At 68.9% G+C, this 18,407-nt stretch overlaps 1 protein-coding gene across 1 annotated transcript; it reads left to right on the top strand.

The window, feature by feature from the left end:
- Nucleotides 1–4,676: 4,676 nt before the first annotated feature.
- Nucleotides 4,677–18,406, top strand: USP16 (ubiquitin specific peptidase 16). The gene is made up of 19 exons (XM_029082552.2): nucleotides 4,677–4,785; nucleotides 8,630–8,809; nucleotides 8,942–9,126; nucleotides 9,233–9,336; nucleotides 9,972–10,075; nucleotides 10,536–10,726; nucleotides 11,170–11,265; nucleotides 11,359–11,489; nucleotides 12,646–12,733; nucleotides 12,828–12,906; nucleotides 13,977–14,068; nucleotides 14,615–14,671; nucleotides 16,383–16,565; nucleotides 16,760–16,933; nucleotides 16,976–17,309; nucleotides 17,605–17,699; nucleotides 17,811–17,897; nucleotides 17,983–18,139; nucleotides 18,220–18,406. The coding sequence occupies exons 1-19, from the start codon at nucleotides 4,692–4,694 to the stop codon at nucleotides 18,342–18,344; spliced, it is 2,556 nt and encodes an 851-aa protein (XP_028938385.1). The 5' UTR covers nucleotides 4,677–4,691; the 3' UTR covers nucleotides 18,345–18,406.
- Nucleotide 18,407: the final 1 nt, after the last annotated feature.

Below are 18,407 nucleotides of genomic sequence, written 5' to 3'. Positions count from 1 at the left end.
GCTGCGGCGCCGCGCGTGCGCGCTCCCGGAACTGGCGCCGCGCGCGCGCCCTCCCGGAACTGGCGCCGCGCGTGCGCCCTTCCCTCCCAGAACTAGCGCCGCGCATGCGCCGTTTCGGAACTGGCGGCGCGCATGCGCCGTTTCGGAACTGGCGGCGCGCCTGCGCCCTTTCCTCCCAGAACTGGCGCCGCGCATGCGCCCTCTCGGACTGGCGCCGCGCGTGCGCCCTCCCCTCCCGGAACTGCCGCCGCGCGTGCGCCCTCCCCGAGGGGCGGGGCCCGAGGCTCCTCCCCCCCCCCCCCGCGCCGCGTGCGCCACGGCGCCTCGGGATTGGCTGGCGCCGCGCGAGGGGGACGGGGCGCGCGTGGGGGGCACGTGGACGCGGGGGCGGCGCACGTGCGGGGTGGAGGGGAGACGTGTCACGCACCCACTGCGCCTGCGCGCTTTTTTTAATCCCCCCACCCCCCCCCCCGCTTGGTGTTTCTTGAACCTTTACTGTAATAATCATCATGTTCGTATTTTTTAAATGCTTCCTGTAATAGTAAGAATGTTGGTGCTTCATCAACGCTTACTATGATAATGAGAATGTTGGTGTTCCTTAATGATGTGGGGTATTTGTGAAGCGCTTCCTATGTGCGGGAGCACTGTTCGAAGCACTGGGGTAGACACAGGGGAATCAGGTCGTCCCACGTGAAGCTCACAGTCCTCATCCCCATTTGACAGATGAGGGAACTGAGGCCCAGAGAAGGGAAGTGACTTGCCCACAGTCGCCCAGCTAAGGGGCAGAGCGGAGATTTGAACCCATGACCTCTGACTCCCCAGCCCGGGCTCTCTCCACTGAGCCACGCTCCTTCTCTTAAGCGCTCACTATGTGCAGAGCGCTGTTCAAAGCGCTGGGGGAAAGACAGGGTCATCAGGTTGTCCCTCGGGGGGGGGGCTCGCGGGCTTCATCCCCATTTGACAGATGAGGGAACTGAGGCCCAGAGAAGGGAAGTGACTTGCCCACAGTCACCCAGCTGACAAGCGGCAGAGCCGGGAGTCGAACCCATGACCTTTCGACTCTAAGCACTATAATGATAATGAGAGTATTTGTTAGGCACTCACCCTGTGCCAAGCCCTGTTCTAAGCGCTGGGGCAGATAATAATAATAATAATAATAACGTTGGTATTTGTTAAGCGCTTACTATGTGCCGAGCACTGTTCTAAGCGCTGGGGTAGACATAGGGGAATCAGGTCGTCCCACGTGGGGCTCACAGTCTTAATCCCCATTTTACAGATGAGGGAACTGAGGCACGGAGGAGTTAAGTGACTCGCCCACAGTCACACAGCCGACAAGTGGCAGAGCTGGGATTCGAACTCATGAGCCCTGACTCCAAAGCCCGTGCTCTTTCCACTGAGCCACGCTGCTTCTCCAAGGTGATGAGGTCGTCCCACGCGAGGCTCACCGTCTCCATCCCCATTTTCCAGAGGAGGCCACCGAGGCCCAGAGAAGCGAAGCGACTCGCCCCAAGTCCCACAGCTGACGAGTGTGAGAAGCAGCCTGGCTCGGTGGAAAGAGCCATGGGCTTGGGAGTCAGAGACGACGGGTTCGGGTCCCCGCTCTGCCCCTTGTCAGCTGTGTGACTTGGGGGGGAGTCACTTCACTTCTCTGGGCCTCAGTTTCCTCATCTGTCAAATGGGGATGAGGACTGTGAGCCCCACGTGGGACGACCTGATTACCCTGTATCCCCCCCAGCGCTTAGAACGGTGCTCTGCCCGTAGGAAGCGCTTAACAAATACCGACATCATTATTAAGTGGCGGAGCGGGGAATTCGAACCCGCGTCCTCCGACTCCCCAGCCCGGGCTCTTTCCGCTGAGCCCCGCTGCTTCTCCGTACTAAGCGCTGGGCCACACAGAAGGTCATCGGGCACAGTTTTGAGGTTTTATTTTTTTTTTAATGGGATCCGTTAAGCACTCATTAAGCACTCATTAAGCAACTTATTGAGTTGTTAGGCACTCAACTGTATATATTTTCGTCACCCTATTTATTTTGTTAATGAATCGTACATCGCCTCGATTCTATTTAGTCGCCATCGGTTTTTACGAGACGTTCTTCCCCTCGACTCTGTCTATCGCCATCGTCCTCGTCCGTCCGTCTCCCCCGATCGGACCGTGCGCCCGTCAGACGGCGGGGACCGTCTCTATCTGTTGCCGACCCGTTCATCCCAAGCGCTTAGTACGGTGCTCTGCACGTAGTAAGCGCTCAATAGATACTATTGAATGAATGAATGAACTTATTCCGTGCCAGGCACTGTACTAAGGGTCGGGGTAGGTACAGGCTAGGTCGGACGCGGTCCCCGCCGCACATGAGGCTCACGGTCTAAATTCCCATTTCCAGAGGAGAGAACTGAGGCCCAGAGAAGTGACTCGGCCAAGGTCACGCAGCAAAGGGAGAGAGTGGGATTAGAACCCAGGTCCCGCTGACTCCCGGGCCCAGTTCCGTGGGATTTAAGCGCTCGCTACGTGCCGGGCCGTCACGGAGCGCCGGGACGGACACGGTCCCTGTCCCGCCAAGGGCTCCCGGTCTTAATCCCCATTTTACAGGTGAGGGAACCAAGGCGGAGGAAAGTCTAGTGGCGGAGGCGGGACCGGAACCCATGACCCTCTGACTCCCAGGCCGTTCGACGTGAGGTTTTCGGATCCCGGCCGCGGCCGCCCCCCCCCCGCCCCCGTGCCCACCCCGGAGGACCCAGAGGGGCAGCGCGGCTCGGTGGCAAGAGCCCGGGCGGGGGGGGGGGGTCAGAGGTCATGGGTTCGAATCCCCGCCTCCGCCACCTGGCGTCCGCGGGACTGTGGGCGAGTCACCTCCGGAGCCTGGGGCGGAGAGACGCGGGGTCGGGGGTCCCGGGATCGGAACCCACGACCTCCCGCCTCCCGCGTGGGGCCCGTCCCGAGTCGCCCCCTCGGGGTCCCGGGCGCGGACGCGGCCCAGAACTCTTCGCGCGCGTCCCGCCTCTTGCGCCTGCTGCAGATGCGGTGGGGCTGTAGATCCACAGCCTGCTGAGGACGACCCCCGGCGGGGCGGGGGGGCTCCGCGGGCACGCACTCGGCCCCGTGCCCCCGGACCCGCTCGACGGCGCGCAGGCGGGAGGTCGGCGCGGCGTTCAGCCGGCCCCGCCGCGTCCTGCCGAGGGCCGGGGACCCGTCGGAGAGAAAGAGGACGGCCGCCCGGGATGGGACGGGTCCCCACGTCGGCCGGGAGGGCCCGGGAGGGACAGCACGGCCCAGAGGAGCACCGGGTCGCTCGGCACGGCGCCACGGCGCCTCACCTGACGGTGATCTCGGGCGGGACCGCCGGGTAGCGCAGCGGGAGGACGCGGCCGACGGCGAGCGCCGCCTGGAAGGACGGGGCGGACCGGGGTGCGAGCCCCGACTCGGACGCCCTCCCTCCCTCCCTCCGCCGTTGCCCCGGGGCCGTCGGCCACCTCCACCGGCACGTCGACCGCGTCGCGGTCGGCGGCGGCGGGCTCCGCTTCTCCGCGAACTCCCTCGGCTCCGCCGGGTCCTCCGGCGTCACTCGTTCGTTCATTCGGTAGTATTTATCGAGCGCTTCCCACGCGCAGAGCACTGTACTGAGCGCTCGGAATGAACAAGTCGGGAACGGGGACGGTCCCCGCCGTCTGACGGGCTCACGGTCTGATCGGGGGAGACGGACAGAGGGGAACGAGGGCGATAAATAGAGTCGAGGGGAAGAACATCTCGTACAAACAATACGAGCGTCGGCTCGGCCTCGAACGCGCCGGACGGCGGCTCCGACTCCGACAGCCGGGGCCCCGTCGCCTCGTCCGCGCGGGCCTGGCGCGGGGAAGGCCGAAGCCGTCGGCGTGTCGCTCCCCGCGCGTTGACGGGGGCTGGGGGGTCTGCGGGGCGGATCCGTTCCTTCGGTGCTGTTGACTGAGCGCCTATTACGTGGGGAACGCTGCACTAAGCGCCTGGAACGGCCGGCTCTGGGCCGACGGGATCCGGGACCGACGACGCCCCGCTCTGGGGACCTCGGGGGGGGGGCGGCTCGGCCCTCGCTTCCGCTCGAAGCCCGGCGCTCTGCACGTAGCGACCGCTCCCTAAAGAAGGATAGTGTTGGTGTCTGTTAAACGCTTCCTATGCGCCGAGCGCCGTTCTACGCGGCTCAGTGGAAAGGGCACGGGCTTTGGAGTCAGGGATCATGAGTTCGAATCCCCGCTCTGCCACCTGTCAGCTGTGTGACTGCGGGCGAGTCACTTCGCTTCTCTGGGCCTCGGTTCCCTCATCTGTAAAAGGGGGATGAAGACTGTGCGCCCCATGTGGGACAGCCTGATTCCCCTATGTCTACCCCGGCGCTTAGAACGGTGCTCGGCACGTAGTAAGCGCTTATCAGATACCGACATTATTATTATTATTATTATTATTATTAGGGTCATCGGGTGGTCCCACGTGAGGCTCGCGGTTAATCCCCATTTTCCAGAGGAGGGAACCGAGGCCCAGAGAAGCGAAGTGACTCGCCCGCAGTTCCCCCCAGCTGACAAGGGGCGGAGGCGGGATTCGAACCCATGACCTGGGCCTCCCCGGGCCGGGCTCTGTCGGCGGAGCCGCTATGGGACGAACCGACCGGGGGCGCCGCTATTCCCGCGCCGGCCGCCAGGGGGCGTCCTGGCCTCGGTCCGCCTTTCCCACAATGCCCCGTTCCGGAAGTGGGCCTCTCTGGCCGGAGGAGGAGCAGCGTCCCGGCGCAGAGGCCACAGCGACGGACGCGGCGGCGTCCGCCTCACGTAAGGACGCACGCCAGGCTTCGAGGCGGGGTTGACGTCAGGACGCACGCCGGGCCTGGACGTCAGGTTGGACGTCAGGACGTACGCCTGGGCGGGTCCGGACGCACGCCGGGCCTGGACGTCCGGCTTCGCGTCAGGACGCACGCCAGGCTTTTCATTCACTCAGTAGTATTTATTGAGCGCTTACGATGTGCAGAGCACCGTACTAAGCGCTTGGGATGAACAGGTCGGCAACAGATAGAGACGGTCCCTGCCGTTTGACGGGCTTACGGTCTAATCGGGGGAGACGGACAGACGAGAACAATGGCAATGACGTCAGGACGCACGCCGGGCCTGGACGTCCGGCTTCGCGTCAGGACCCACGCCTAGGCGGGTCAGGACGCACGCCAGGGCTTGACGTCAGGACGCACGCCAGGCCTGGACGTCAGGCTTGACGTCAGGACGTACGCCTAGTTGGGTCAGGACGCACGCCGGGCCTGGACGTCCGGCTTCGCGTCAGGACCCACGCCTAGGCGGGTCAGGACGCACGCCAGGGCTTGACGTCAGGACGCACGCCAGGCCTGGACGTCAGGCTTGACGTCAGGACGTACGCCTAGTTGGGTCAGGACGCACGCCGGGCCTGGACGTCCGGCTTGACGTCAGGACGTACGCCTAGTTGGGTCAGGACGCACGCCGGGCCTGGACGTCCGGCTTGACGTCAGGACGCACGCCTAGTTGGGTCAGGACGCACGCCAGGGCTTGACGTCAGGACGCATGCCAGGCCTGGAGGTCAGGCTTGACGTCAGGACGCACGCCTAGGCGGGTCAGGACGCACGCCAGGCCTGGACGTCCGGCTTGACGTCAGGACGTACGCCTAGGCGGGTCAGGACGCACGCCAGGGCTTGACGTCAGGACGCATGCCAGGCCTGGACGTCAGGCTTGACGTCAGGACGCACGCCTAGGCGGGTCAGGACGCACGCCAGGGCTTGACGTCAGGACGCATGCCAGGCCTGGACGTCAGGCTTGACGTCAGGACGCACGCCTAGGCGGGTCAGGACGCACGCCAGGGCTTGACGTCAGGACGCATGCCAGGCCTGGACGTCAGGCTTGACGTCAGGACGCATGCCAGGCCTGGACGTCAGGCTTGACGTCAGGACGCATGCCAGGCCTGGACGTCAGGCTTGACGTCAGGACGCACGCCGGGCTTGACGTCAGGACGCCCGGCGCGGCCGGCGGTCGGAGCGGGCGGCCCATGGGGGGGCGGGGCCGGCGCGCACGTGGGCGGGGGGCGGGGCCTCCTCCCGGCAGCCCTCCCGGCTTGACGCCCGGGCCGCCGCCGCTCTCGAACCCCGCACCCTGGAGGTCCCGCCCCGGGTGGGTCCTCCCCGCCCCTTCTCTGCCGCCACACCGCGGGTAAGTCGCTTCCCTTCTCCGCCCCCCCCCCAAATGGGGATGAAGACCGGGGTGGGGGGGGGAGGGGCCCGACCTGCTCCTACCGCAGCGTTTCGCACAGGGCTTGGCCCATGGGAAACTCCGCCGCAGCCCTTAGAATAAGCCGCGCGGCTCAGTGGAAAGGGGCTTTGGAGTCAGAGGTCGTGAGTTCGAATCCCCGCTCTGCCCCTCGTCGGCTGGGTGACGGGGGGCGAGTCGCTTCACTTCCCGGGGCCTCAGTTCCCTCCTCTGGAAAATGGGGATGAAGACTGGGAGCCCCACGGGGGACCACCCGATTCCCCCGTGTCTCCCCCGGCGCTCAGAACGGTGCTCTGCACCTAGTAAGCGCCTAACAAATAACAACATCATTATTATTATTATTTTATTATTATTATGTGAGCCTCACGGGGGACCACCCGATTCCCCCGTGTCTCCCCCGGCGCTCAGAACGGTGCTCTGCACCTAGTAAGCGCCTAACAAATAACAACATCATTATTATTATTATTTTATTATTATTATGTGAGCCTCACGGGGGACCACCCGATTCCCCCGTGTCTCCCCCGGCGCTCAGAACGGTGCTCTGCACCTAGTAAGCGCCTAACAAATACCAACATCATTATTATTATTATTTTATTATTATTATGTGAGCCTCACGGGGGACCACCCGATTCCCCCGTGTCTCCCCCGGCGCTCAGAACGGTGCTCGGCACCTAGTGAGCGCTTAACAAATACCAACATTATTTTGTCAGCTGTGTGACTGTGGGCGAGTCACTTCCCTTCTCCGGGCTTCAGTGACCTCATCTGGAAAATGGGGATGAAGACCGGGAGCCCCACGGGGGACCACCCGATTCCCCCGTGTCTCCCCCGGCGCTCAGAACGGTGCTCTGCACCTAGTAAGCGCCTAACAAATAACAACATTATTATTATTATTATTTTATTATTATTATGTGAGCCTCACGGGGGACCACCCGATTCCCCCGTGTCTCCCCCGGCGCTCAGAACGGTGCTCGGCACCTAGTGAGCGCTTAACAAATACCAACATTATTTTGTCAGCTGTGTGACTGTGGGCGAGTCACTTCCCTTCTCCGGGCCTCAGTGACCTCCTCTGGAAAATGGGGATGAAGACCGGGAGCCCCACGGGGGACCACCTGATTCCCCCGTGTCTACCCCGGCGCTCAGAACAGTGCTCTGCACATAGTAAGCGCCTAACAAATACCAACATTATTATTGTGAGCCTCCCGGGGGACCACCCGATGACCCTGGATCTCCCCCAGCGCTGAGAACAGTGCTCGGCGCCTAGTGAGCACCTAAGGAATACCAACATTTTCATTGATTCATTCATCCGTTCAGTCAATAGTATTTATTGAGCGCTTACTACGTGCAGAGCACGGGACGAAGCGCCGGGAATGGACAAATCGGCAATAAGCAGACCCGTTCCTCGCCCACAGCGAGCTTCCAGCGTAGGAGGGGTGACCGACGTTACCAACGATGATAATGTCGGTATCCGTTAAGCGCTGACTACGTGCCGAGCGCCGTTCTAAGCGCTGGGGGTGGGGGGGATACGGGGCGATCGGGTCGTCCCGCGTGAGGCTCCCAGTTCATCCCCGTCTCACAGATGAGGGAACCGAGGCCCAGAGAAGCGAAGCGACCCGCCCGCGGTCCCACAGCCGACGAGCGGCAGAGCCGGGAGTCGAACCCGTGACCTCTGACTCCGAAGCCCGGGCTCTTTTCCGCTGAGCCGCGCTGCTTCCCCTGTAGTATCGCTGCCCATTGGTTAAGCGCTTACTACGTGCGGAGCGCTGGACCGAGCGCTCGGAAGGTACAGTCGGGCGACGGGTAGAAGCATCCCTGCCCATTTAAGCGCCTACTACGTGCGGAACGCTGTACCGAGCGCTCGGAAGGTACAATCGGGCGACGGGTAGAGGCATCCCTGCCCATTTAGGCGCTTACTACGTGCGGAGCGCTGCAGCGAGCGCTCGGAAGGTACAGTCGGGCGACGGGTAGAAGCATCCCTGCCCATTTAAGCGCCTACTACGTGCGGAACGCTGTACCGAGCGCTCGGAAGGTACACCTGGGCAACACAAATATCCCTGCCCGTTCGTTAAGCGCTTCCTACGTGCGGAGCGCTGTACCCGAGCGCTCGGAAGGTACGGTTGGGCAACGGCTAGAAATATCCCTTACTAGGTGCCAACCGTTCAATTCGCTAGCGTTCACCGAGCGCCTGCTGTGTGCGGGGCAACGTGCCGAGCGCCCGGAACGGCCAAGCGCCGTCCTAAGCGCCGGGGGAGGTGCAAGGCGGTCGGGCCGGCCCCCGTGGGGCCCGCGGATCCCATCCGTGACCCGTCTGCCCGCCGCAAGCGCCCGGTCCGGCGCTCCGCGCGTGGCGAGCGCTCGATAAGGACCGTCGAACGAAGGAACGAATCCCCCTTCGCAGATGAGGAGACCGAGGCCCGGCGAAGCCAAGCGTCCCGCCCGCGTCCCGCCGGGATCAGAACCCGCGTCCTCCGCCTCCCGGGCCTCCCGCCGCGGCGGAGCCGGGCGCGAGTCTCCGCGATGGGCAAGAGGCGGGCCAAGGGCGGGGCCGGGCCGGCCGACGGGCCCCCGGAGGCGCCGGGTGAGCGGCGGGGGGCGGGGGGCGGCGGGCGGGGGACGGCGGGCCCCGGGGCCGGGCCGGGGCGGGCGGGGGGGGACGCGGGTCCCGCTGATGGGGCCCCCGCTCCCCTTCCCCGGGGGGGGAATCCGCCAGGGCCCGGCTGCAAACACGTGCGCAAGGGACTGGAGCAGGGGACGCTGAAGAGGGTCCTGGCGGGCACGGCGGCCTGGGGCGTCTGCCAGGACTGCCGGGCCGACGCCGGGGCCCGCCGCGAGACGGCGGCGGCGGCGGCCGGCCGGGGCCCCTCCGTCTGGCTCTGCCTCAAGTGCGGACACCAGGTACCCGCCCCGCGCCTCCTCCGCCCCGCGGCGGTCTCGGTCGGGCACCGCGCCCGGCGGCCCCGGCCGACCGCCGCCTCCCCCCCCCCCCCCCCCGCTCCGCCAGGGCTGCGGCCGGGACTCCAGAGAGCGGCACGCGCTCAGGCACTTCGAGGCCCCGAGGTCCGACCCCCACGCCCTCGTGCTCGGCCTGGACGACTGGAGCGTCTGGTGAGCGCGGGACGGCGAGGAGGGGCCGGGGCCGCGGCGGGAGGCCGGGCCGGGGGGCCGGGGGTGGGGGTCGCGCGGCCGCCCGGCGCGATCTAAGCGCTTCGGTGCCGTCGTCGTCATCACCGTGATTACTCCCCGGGCCTCCGTCGCCTCATCTGTAAGGTGGGGACGAAGACCGTGAGCCCCACGTGGGGCCACCCCATCTCCCCGTATCTGCCGCGGCGCCTAGCGCGGCGGTCGGCACGTAGCGAGCGCTTAACGGACGCCATCGCCGTTGTCGTTATGCCCCGCGCCTCTGTCACCTCATCCGTCAAAGGAGGACGAAGCCCGCGAGCCCCACGTGGGGCCACCCGACGACCCCCGTATCTCCCCCGGCGCTTAGAACGGTGCTCGGCACCTAGCGGGCGCTTAACCAATAGCATGAGTACCATGATCACGAAGGCCGCGGGGGACCCGTGGCGCCCGGGCGCGTCGGTGAGAGAGAGAGAGAGAGAGAGAGAAGGCCCCGAGAGGTCTCCGCCTAAGCCGACCCGGGACGGGGGGTCCCGGGCGTCCACGGACCCCGGCGGGCCGCGCCGGCCTCGCCGTCGGGTCGCCCGGCCGCTCACGCCCCGCCCCCGGCCCCGGGCCGACAGGTGCTACCTGTGCGACGACGCCGTCCCCTACGGCGGCTCGAAGCAGCTGGGCCAGACGGTGGAGTACGTCAGGAGGCGCGCCGGCCGCGGGACGCCCGATCCAGGTACGGCCCCCTCTCCCGGGTCCGCCCGTCTCCCTCCGGAGCGGCGGCGCCCCATTCCCCCGGCCGCCGTTTTCGGCCCGGTCGGCCCGTGGCTTCCCGGGAGGCGGCGGGACCGGGGTTCGAACGCCGGCTCCGCGCCGCCCGGCCGGGCTCGGGCGAGTGGCTCCCCCTCTCCGCGTCCCGTCGGGGGAATGGGGAGGCGGACCGCGACCCCCCGCCGTGCGGGACGGGGACGATCGATCACCACCCCGGCCCGTAGCGAGCGCCCCACGGGTGCCGGGGTCGTTATCGCCGTCCGGCGGGCGATGGACCGAGCGGGTCGCCGCGCTCTCTAGGCGGGCCCTCTCGACGGTCACGGGGACGGCGCGGGCGGGGACGCCGGAGTCTCCCCGGGCGGCGGCGGCGGCGGCGCGCGGCCTCCCGGTCCCCGCCCTCACGGCCCGCCCTCGGCGCCTTCCAGGGTCCGAGGCCCGAGACGGCCCGGGGCTGGAAAACGAGAAGCTGGAGAAGGACAGCAGGAACGAGCAGAAGAGGGACCGGAGGGAAGGGCCGGAGAACGGGGGCCTGGCGCCCGCCGCCCCCGGCGGCCTCGGGCCCGTCAGGGGGCTCAGCAACCTGGGCAACACCTGCTTCTTCAACGCGGTCATGCAGGTAGCCGCCGCCGGCCCCCCCGGGAGCGGCGAATGTGTCCGTCCGTCCGTCTAAGCGCGTCCCCCGCCCGCGGCGAGCTCCCGGTCCGGGCCCGGGGAGGCGGACGTTGATGGAAGTGAATAAGTCGCGGATGGCGACGTGAGCGGGGTGGGGAGAACGGCGGGAGGAAGGCGGGGCGACGCAGAAGGGAGCGGGAGAGGAGGGGAGGGGGTTTCGCCGACGCTCGCTGCGGGGAAAGCGTCTCCGCCTTCAGCCGCAGTCGCGGTAAGCGCCGACCGTGCGCGGAGCGCTCGGGAAAGCGAAGCCCGGCCACCGAGGGCCCCGACGGCTCGGGAGAGCGCGGCCGACGAGCCTCCGGACGCCCCTCCCGGGCGGCGCGCCGGACGCGACCGCCGCGGACCGGGCGGGGGGTTTCAGCGTCCGGCCGGCCTCCCGCCCTCCAGAACCTGTCCCAGACCCCGGTGCTCCGGGAGCTGCTCAAGGAGGTGAAGATGTCCGGGACGATCGTCCGGATCGAGCCCCCCGATCTGGCGCTGACGGTAGGCGACGGCCCCCGCGGGCGCGCGTCGTCCCCCCGGGGGGAGACCGGGCGGCCCCGGCCCGCTGCCCCACCCCGCGCTCCCTCCGCCCAGGAGCCCCTGGACGTGGCCCTGGAGCCCCCCGGCCCGCTGACCCTCGCCCTCGGCCAGTTCCTCGGCGAGATGCAGGAGAACGCCAGGGGGCCCGTGACCCCGCGAGAGCTCTTCGCCCAGGTCTGTAAAAAGTGAGTATCGGCCCCGCGGGGTCCGGGGGTGCCTCTCCGCGGGAAGGGAGACCCCCCCCCCGCCCGCCCCGCCCGCCCACCGTCCCGTTCCCGGCGGGATCCGACCGCTTCCCCTCGATAAGGCCCGCCGCGGTCTCCGCCGAGCGCTCCCTACGCGCCGGCGAGCCTACGGGCGGACGAGGCGAGCGAGGCCCGGAGAAGTGACCGGCCCGAGGTCACGCGGCGGGCGGCCCGGCCGGGATCGGAACCCACGGCCTCCCGCCTCCCGGGCCGGCGCTCTAACCGTCAGGCTGCGTCGCTTCTCTGGCACGGGGCGAAAGAGATCTCCCCCGGGGCGTCGGCCGGTCGGTCCCCGGTATCGATCGAGCGCTTACTACGTTCAGAGCGCTGTACCGAGCGCTCGGGAGAACGCTGTCCATCAGTTCTGTTCACTGAGTGCTTACTGCTCAGTCGGTCTCGTTCGGTAGGTCGGAGTTCGGGGGGGCCGCTTACGGGGCGCGGGGAGTCCTGCGGGCGGCGTGGTTCCGTGGAAAGAGCCCGGGCTTGGGAGTCGGAGGTCGTGGGTCCGAATCCCGACTCTGCCGCTCGTCGGCCGGGCGACCGTGGGCGAGTCACTCCGCTTCTCTGGGCCTCGGTTCCCTCATCCGGAAAATGGGGATGAAGACTGGGAGCCCCACCCGGGACAACCTCGCGACCCCGCATCTCCCCCAGCGCCCGGAACGGTGCTCGGCACGCCGTAGGCGCTCGACGGATACCGACGTCGTCATTGTCGTTACCGTGGGCGGGAAGCGTCTCTGTTGCTGGAAATGTGCTTTCCAAGCGCTTAGCGCAGCGCTCGGCACACAGTGAGCGCTCAGGAGATAGGCCCGAGTGAACGACCGAATCGTAGTAAGGGCATCCGTTAAGCGCTTACTACCCGCAAAGCGCCGTCCTACGGCACCGGGGAGGAGACCGGGCGAACGGGTCGTCCCGCGCGGGGCTCACGGCCTTCGCGCCCGGTTTCCAGATGAGGTCGCCGAGGCCCCGAGAAGGGCCGTGACCCGCCGGGATTCGAACCCGTGACCCGCGAGGAGCGCAGGCTCCCTCCGGATCCGGGCGGCGGCGGGGGACGGGGACGGGGGGCGCCCGGCGAGCGAGGGCCGAACGTCTCCCGCAGGGCCGCCCGCTTCCGGGGCTACCAGCAGCAAGACAGCCAGGAGCTGCTCCGCTACCTGCTGGACGGGATGCGGGCCGAGGAGAGCCAGGTGGGCGGCGCCCGGGGGGGGGAGGGGAGGGGGGGGGGGCGCGGCGGGGTCGGACCCGGCCCGCGGGGGGAACGGACTCGCCCCCGTCCCGCAGAGAGTGAGCGCCGGGATCCTCAGAGCGCTCGGCAAGTCCACCGAGAAGCCGGACGACGAACTCGGAAGGAGAGTGAAAGGTGAAGCCGCCCGGGGCGGCTCCCCGCGGGCGGGGGGCGGGACCCGCGCGGGCCGCCCCTTCCTCGGATCGCGTCCGCCGAGCGCTTAGCGTGCGCGGGGCGCTCGACTCGGCGGCGCCCGCGGCCCGGAGAGGGGGACGGACGCCGACGCGAAGGAACGGACGAGCCGTCCCCTCGCTAGATTCACTCCGACGGTATTTACTGAGCGCTTACCACGGGCGGAGCACCGTACTAAGCGCTCGGAGCGTACGGTCGGACGTGGAGCGGGGTGAGCGAGGCAGGGCGACGCGGGAGGAGAGGGGGGCTTAGGCGGGGAAGGCCTCTCGGAGGGCAGGGCCTCGGGCGTGGTGAGCGCTTAAATACCGACAGATCCGCGAACGACGACGACGGCATCTGTCGAGCGCTCACCGTGTGCACGGCGCCGTTCCGAGCGCTGGGGAGGACGCGGGCGGATCCGGTCGTCCCACGCGGGGCTCCCCGTCTTCGCGCCCGACTTCCAGATGAGGTCGCCGAGGCCCCGAGAAGCGAGGCGACTCGCCCGGGTCGCCCCGCAGACCCGGGGCGGAGGCCGGGGATCGGAACCCGGCTCCCCCTGGCTCCCGGGCCCCCGTCCGTCGGGCCGGGCTGCTGACGAATCACCGATAATCGTAACGATGATAACGCGGGTGCCGGTGAAGCGCTCACTAGGCGCCGGGCACCGTTCCAAGGGCCCGGGGGGGACGCGGGGTCGTCACAGATGCCCGTTCTACAGGTGAGGCCGCTGAGGGACGGAGGAGTCGAACGGCTCGCCCGCAGTCCCGCAGCTGCCGAGGGGCAGAGCCGGGATCCGAACCCACGAACTCCGACTCCCGAGCCGGGGCTCTTCCCCCCGAGCCCCGACCGACGATAACGGTGGCACTGGTGGAGCGCCCGCTCCGTGCCAAGCCCTACCGCCTCGCGCCCCCCCGGCGGGACTCGGCCCTTCCCCGCCCGGGAAGCTCAATCGGGGGGGGGGGGGGGGGGGGGCGCGCGGCGCCCGCCGCGGCTCAAAACCCGCGCCGCTCCCCCACCTCCGGCCCGTCCCGCCCTAGAGTACGAGAAGAAGAGGTCGACGCCGAGCTTTGTGGACCGGATATTCGGGGGCGAACTGACCAGCACCATCATGTGCGACGAGTGCCGCACGGTAGGTAGCGCGGCCCGCGTAACGGCGGCGGTTGAGCGCTCGCTACGCGCCGGGCACCGCTCCCGTAATACCGGCACCCGTTAAGCGCTTGCTCTGCGCGGAGCACCGTTCCGGGCGCTGGGGGAGATACGGGGGGTCCCACGGGAGGCTCGCCGTTCATCCCCCTTTTACAGATGAGGGGACCGAGGCCCAGGGAAGCGAAGCGACCCGCCCGCGGTCGGTCGCCCGGCCGTCGGGTGGCGGAGCCCGGAGTCGAACCCGTGCCCTCCGACCCCCAGGCCCGGGCTCTTGCCGCCGAGCCACGCCGCCCCTCTAGTACCGTGCTACGGAGTCGGCGGGCGCGTCCCCCGAGCCTGGCGTCTGGAGGGGGAGACGGGTGTTAGTAAAAATAAATGGACGAGGGGGGTGGGAGGTGGGCGCCCCGTGCCCCCCGGAGGAGAGAAAGCCGGGGTTCAGTCCGGGAAGGCCGCCCGGAGGAGACGGGGCGTCCTCCGGGCTTCGAGCGTCCGGTCTTTTCCCCTCTTCTCTTTTCCTCCCTCGGCGCAGGTGTCCTCGGTTCGCGAATCTTTCCTCGACCTGTCTCTGCCCGTCTTGGACGACCAGGTGAGGCCGCCGCCCTCCCCGCCGGAGGGGCCCTCGGTCGAGTCCCGGTCGGCCCTCACGGCGTCCTGACGGCCGTTCATTCGTCCGCTGCTATCTGTTGAGCGCTTACTACGTGCGGAGCGCTGGACTGAGCGCTTGGAACCGACAGATGGGTGACAGAGAGCGATAGATGGAATCGAGGCCATGTGCGTCTCGTTAACGAGATGACAGGATCGAGGCGACGCGCGTCTCGTTAAGAAAATAAAGAGGGAAATGAAAATATATATATATATATATATACAGCTGAGGGGGCGAGCGCAGCGCCGAGGCCGGGCTTAGGAGGTCGCGGGTTCCAGTCCCGGCCCCGCCGCCTGGCGGCCGGGTGACTTTCGCTCCTCCGGGCCCTCGGCGACCTCGTCTGTCGAATGGGGACGACCCGATGACCCCGGATCCCCCCCCCCCCCGGCCCCGGCGCTCAGAACGGCGCTCGGCCCGTCGCGGGCGCGTAACCGACACCGACGTTATCGTCGTCATTATTTGGAAGTCTGCTTCTGCCTTCGGAGAGGAGGGTGCCGGGTCGAAGCGGCGTGGCCCGGCGGTCAGGCCCGGGAGGCGGGAGGACTCGGGTTCGTTCGCTCGGTGGCATTTGTCGAGCGCTTACCGTGTGCAGAGCACCGCACCGAACGGTCGGGAGGGGACGGTCCGACACATCCGCTACCCGTATTTACGAACGGAGAAGCGGCGTGGCTCGGCGGATAGAGCCCGGGCTTGGGGGTCCGAGGTCACGGGTCCGGATCCCGGCCGCGCCCCGGGTCGGCCGGGTGACCTCCGGCAGGTCACCTCGCTTCTCTGGGCCTCGGCGACCTCATCCGCAAAAGGGGAAGACCGTGAGCCCCACGTGGGACAGCCCGATCACCCTGGATCCCCCCCCGGCGCTCAGAACGGCGCTCGGCACGTCGTAAGCGCTTTAAAAAAAAAAATACGCCGCCATCAGCACCGTCTAGTCACATTTACGGAGCGCTCACTCTGCGCGGAGCACCGTCCCGAGCGCTCGGCCCCGACAGCCGGGCAACAGATAAGAGACGATCCCTGCCCGACGACGGGCTCGCCGTCGAAGCGGGAGAGACGGACGGCAAAGCCAAACGGGGCGAAACGAAAACCGGACGAGCCGCCTCCCCCCCCCCCCCCCGCACGTAATAATGACGGCGAGGGTGCCGCTTAAGCGCCTGCTACGGGCCGAGCGCCGGGAGCGGGAGGCCAGGCGATCGGGTCGTCCCACGTGGGGCTCGCCGTTTTCCAGAGGAGGGACCCGAGGCCCAGAGAGGCGGAGTGACCGGCCCCAAGCCACCCAGCCGACAGGAGGCGGAGCGGGGAGCGGGATACTGATGACGACGTCGGTATCCGTCAAGCGCTCGCTCTGGGCCGAGCACCGTCCTAAGCGCTGGGGGAGAGGCAGGGTCGTCAGGCTCGCAGCTGATCCCCATTTTACAGACGGGGGAACCGAGGCACAGAGAAGTGACTTGCCCACGGTCGCCCGGGTGGCGGAGTGGGGATTGGAACCCATGACCTCCGACTCCCCGGCCCGGGCTCTCGCCGCCGAGGCCCGCCGCTTCTCGCGCACCCGGCGCCCCGGCCCGGGAGGCGGCGGGCGGGGGAGGCGGGCGGACCGGGCCCCGGGGGGGGGGGGGCGGGGGGCCGCGGCGCGGGCCTCCTCCGGACCGCTGGTTTTCAGAGTGGGAAGAAGAGCCCGAACGGGAAGAACGCGCCCAGGTCCGAGGAGGACGAGGACGAGGAGGAGGAGGAGGACGACGGCGGCGGCAGCGACCGCTACGTCAAGGCCAGGACCGAAACCCCCCCGGGCGGCAGCAGGCACCTACTGAAGCAGGCCAAGAAGCAGGCCAAGAAACAGGCCAAGGTCCGTCCGGGGGCCCCGGGGGGACCCCACGCGTCCACCCTCCCCGCTGGAACGGCGCCGGCTCCGCCGCCTGCGAGTCCCGTAGGCCGGGCGGGGCCGGGGGTCCCGGGTCCCGGTCGCGCGCCTCGGTCGGCTCGGAGGGCTCGGGGTCGGTCCCGTGTCGAGGCGGCTCTCTCCCCCCCCCAACCCCGCAGACCCAGCGCCGCCAGCAGAAGGTCCAAGGGCGCGTCCTTCACCTCGACGGTAGCCGCCGGCCCCCGGGCCCCCCCGCGGCGGCCCCCGAAGGGAACCGAGCGCCGGCCCCGGGAGGGCCCGAACCCGGCCTCGGGCCCGAGGAGGACGACGAGGACGACGAGGAGGAGGAGGAGGAGGAGCGGCGGGAGGGGGAGGCGGCGGCCCGCCCGGAGAAGGGGGCCGGGAGCCCCGGGGGCCGGACCGCCGGCCTGGGGGACCCTCCGCCGGACGGCGGGGCGAGGGGAGAGGACCCGGCCGCCCGCCTGGCCGGCCTGCGCCTGGACGCCGCCCCCCGGCCCGCCGGCGGGGAGAGCGGGGCCGAGGGCCCGCCGGGCGAGGCGGCGGCCGGCCGGGACCCCGAGGCGGCCTTCTGCACGCTGGCCGGCCGGGAGGCCGCCGTGGCCGACGAGGGCTCCGTCCGCCACTGCCTCTACCGCTTCACCCGCAACGAGAAGCTGCGGGCGGCCGACCGGCTGCTCTGCGCCGTCTGCACCCGCCGCCGCGGCCCGGGTACCCGCTCCTCCCCGGCCCTCCTGGGCGGCTCCCCCTCGCCCCTTCCCCTCGCTTCCCCTCGGGGCCGTCGCGGCGTGGGCGGGTCGGCTCGGCGGACGGGACGGGACGCGGGCCCTAGCCGGTGTTCATCTTTCTGTCATCCCCGTTCCGCCACGTGCCCGCCGGGCGACCCGGGGGGGGGGGGGGGCGGGGACTTCCCGGGGCCTCGGTCTCCCCCGGCCGCCCGTCGCGGATTCTTTCCGAGCTGAGGGGGGGGGGTCCGGGACTCTGACCCTCCTCCGTGCGTCTCTAGGTGAAAGGAAGCACGTTTACACCAACGCCAAAAAGCAAATGCTCATCTCCTCGGCTCCTCCCGTCCTCACCCTGCACCTGAAGAGGTTTCAGCAGGTACCGGCGGGCCCGGGGCGGGGGGGGGGAGAGAACCGCGCTCGACGTCCCGGGCGTCCCCCCCCTCCCCCCTTCCCCCGACCGACGGGGCCCTCCTCCGTCCTCCCGCAGGCCGGGTCTGCCCTGCGCAAGGTTAACCGGCACGTAAAGTTTCCCGAAGTGATGGACCTGGCCCCCTTCTGCACCAGCAAGTGCAAGGTAGGCGGCCGGGAAGGGGCGCGGGGGCGCGGGGCCGCGGGGCCCCCTCGGGCCCCCTTCAGCCCCCGTCTCCGCGGCCCGGCAGAACGTCCCCGAGGGCCACGGGCGGGTCCTGTACTCGCTGTACGGCGTGGTGGAGCACAGCGGGACCATGAGGTCGGGCCACTACACGGCCTACGCCAGGACGCGGCCCGCCAGCGGCCACCTCTCCGACCTCGTCCTCCGCGGGGAGATGCCTCAAGGTGAGCGTCGCCGCCGGCCGCCCCCCGCCCGCCCGCCGGCCGCCCCCGACCCCCCTCACCTTCCCTCTCCTCCCCCGCAGAGTCGGAGAGCGAGACGACTAAAGGGCAGTGGTTCCACGTGAGCGACACCCACGTGCGGGCCGTGCCCGCCACGCACGTGCTCAACTCCCAGGCCTACCTCCTCTTCTACGAACGCGTCCTGTGACGGGGCCCGGCCCCCGCGCGGGGATTCTCTGGCCGGGGCCTGAGTAAAAATTCGCAACCACCC

Source organism: Ornithorhynchus anatinus, chromosome 17 (genome assembly GCF_004115215.2).
Source record: "Ornithorhynchus anatinus isolate Pmale09 chromosome 17, mOrnAna1.pri.v4, whole genome shotgun sequence".
In the NCBI taxonomy this organism is placed as follows: domain Eukaryota; kingdom Metazoa; phylum Chordata; class Mammalia; order Monotremata; family Ornithorhynchidae; genus Ornithorhynchus; species Ornithorhynchus anatinus.
This window is presented reverse-complemented; position numbering and strand designations above follow the sequence as displayed.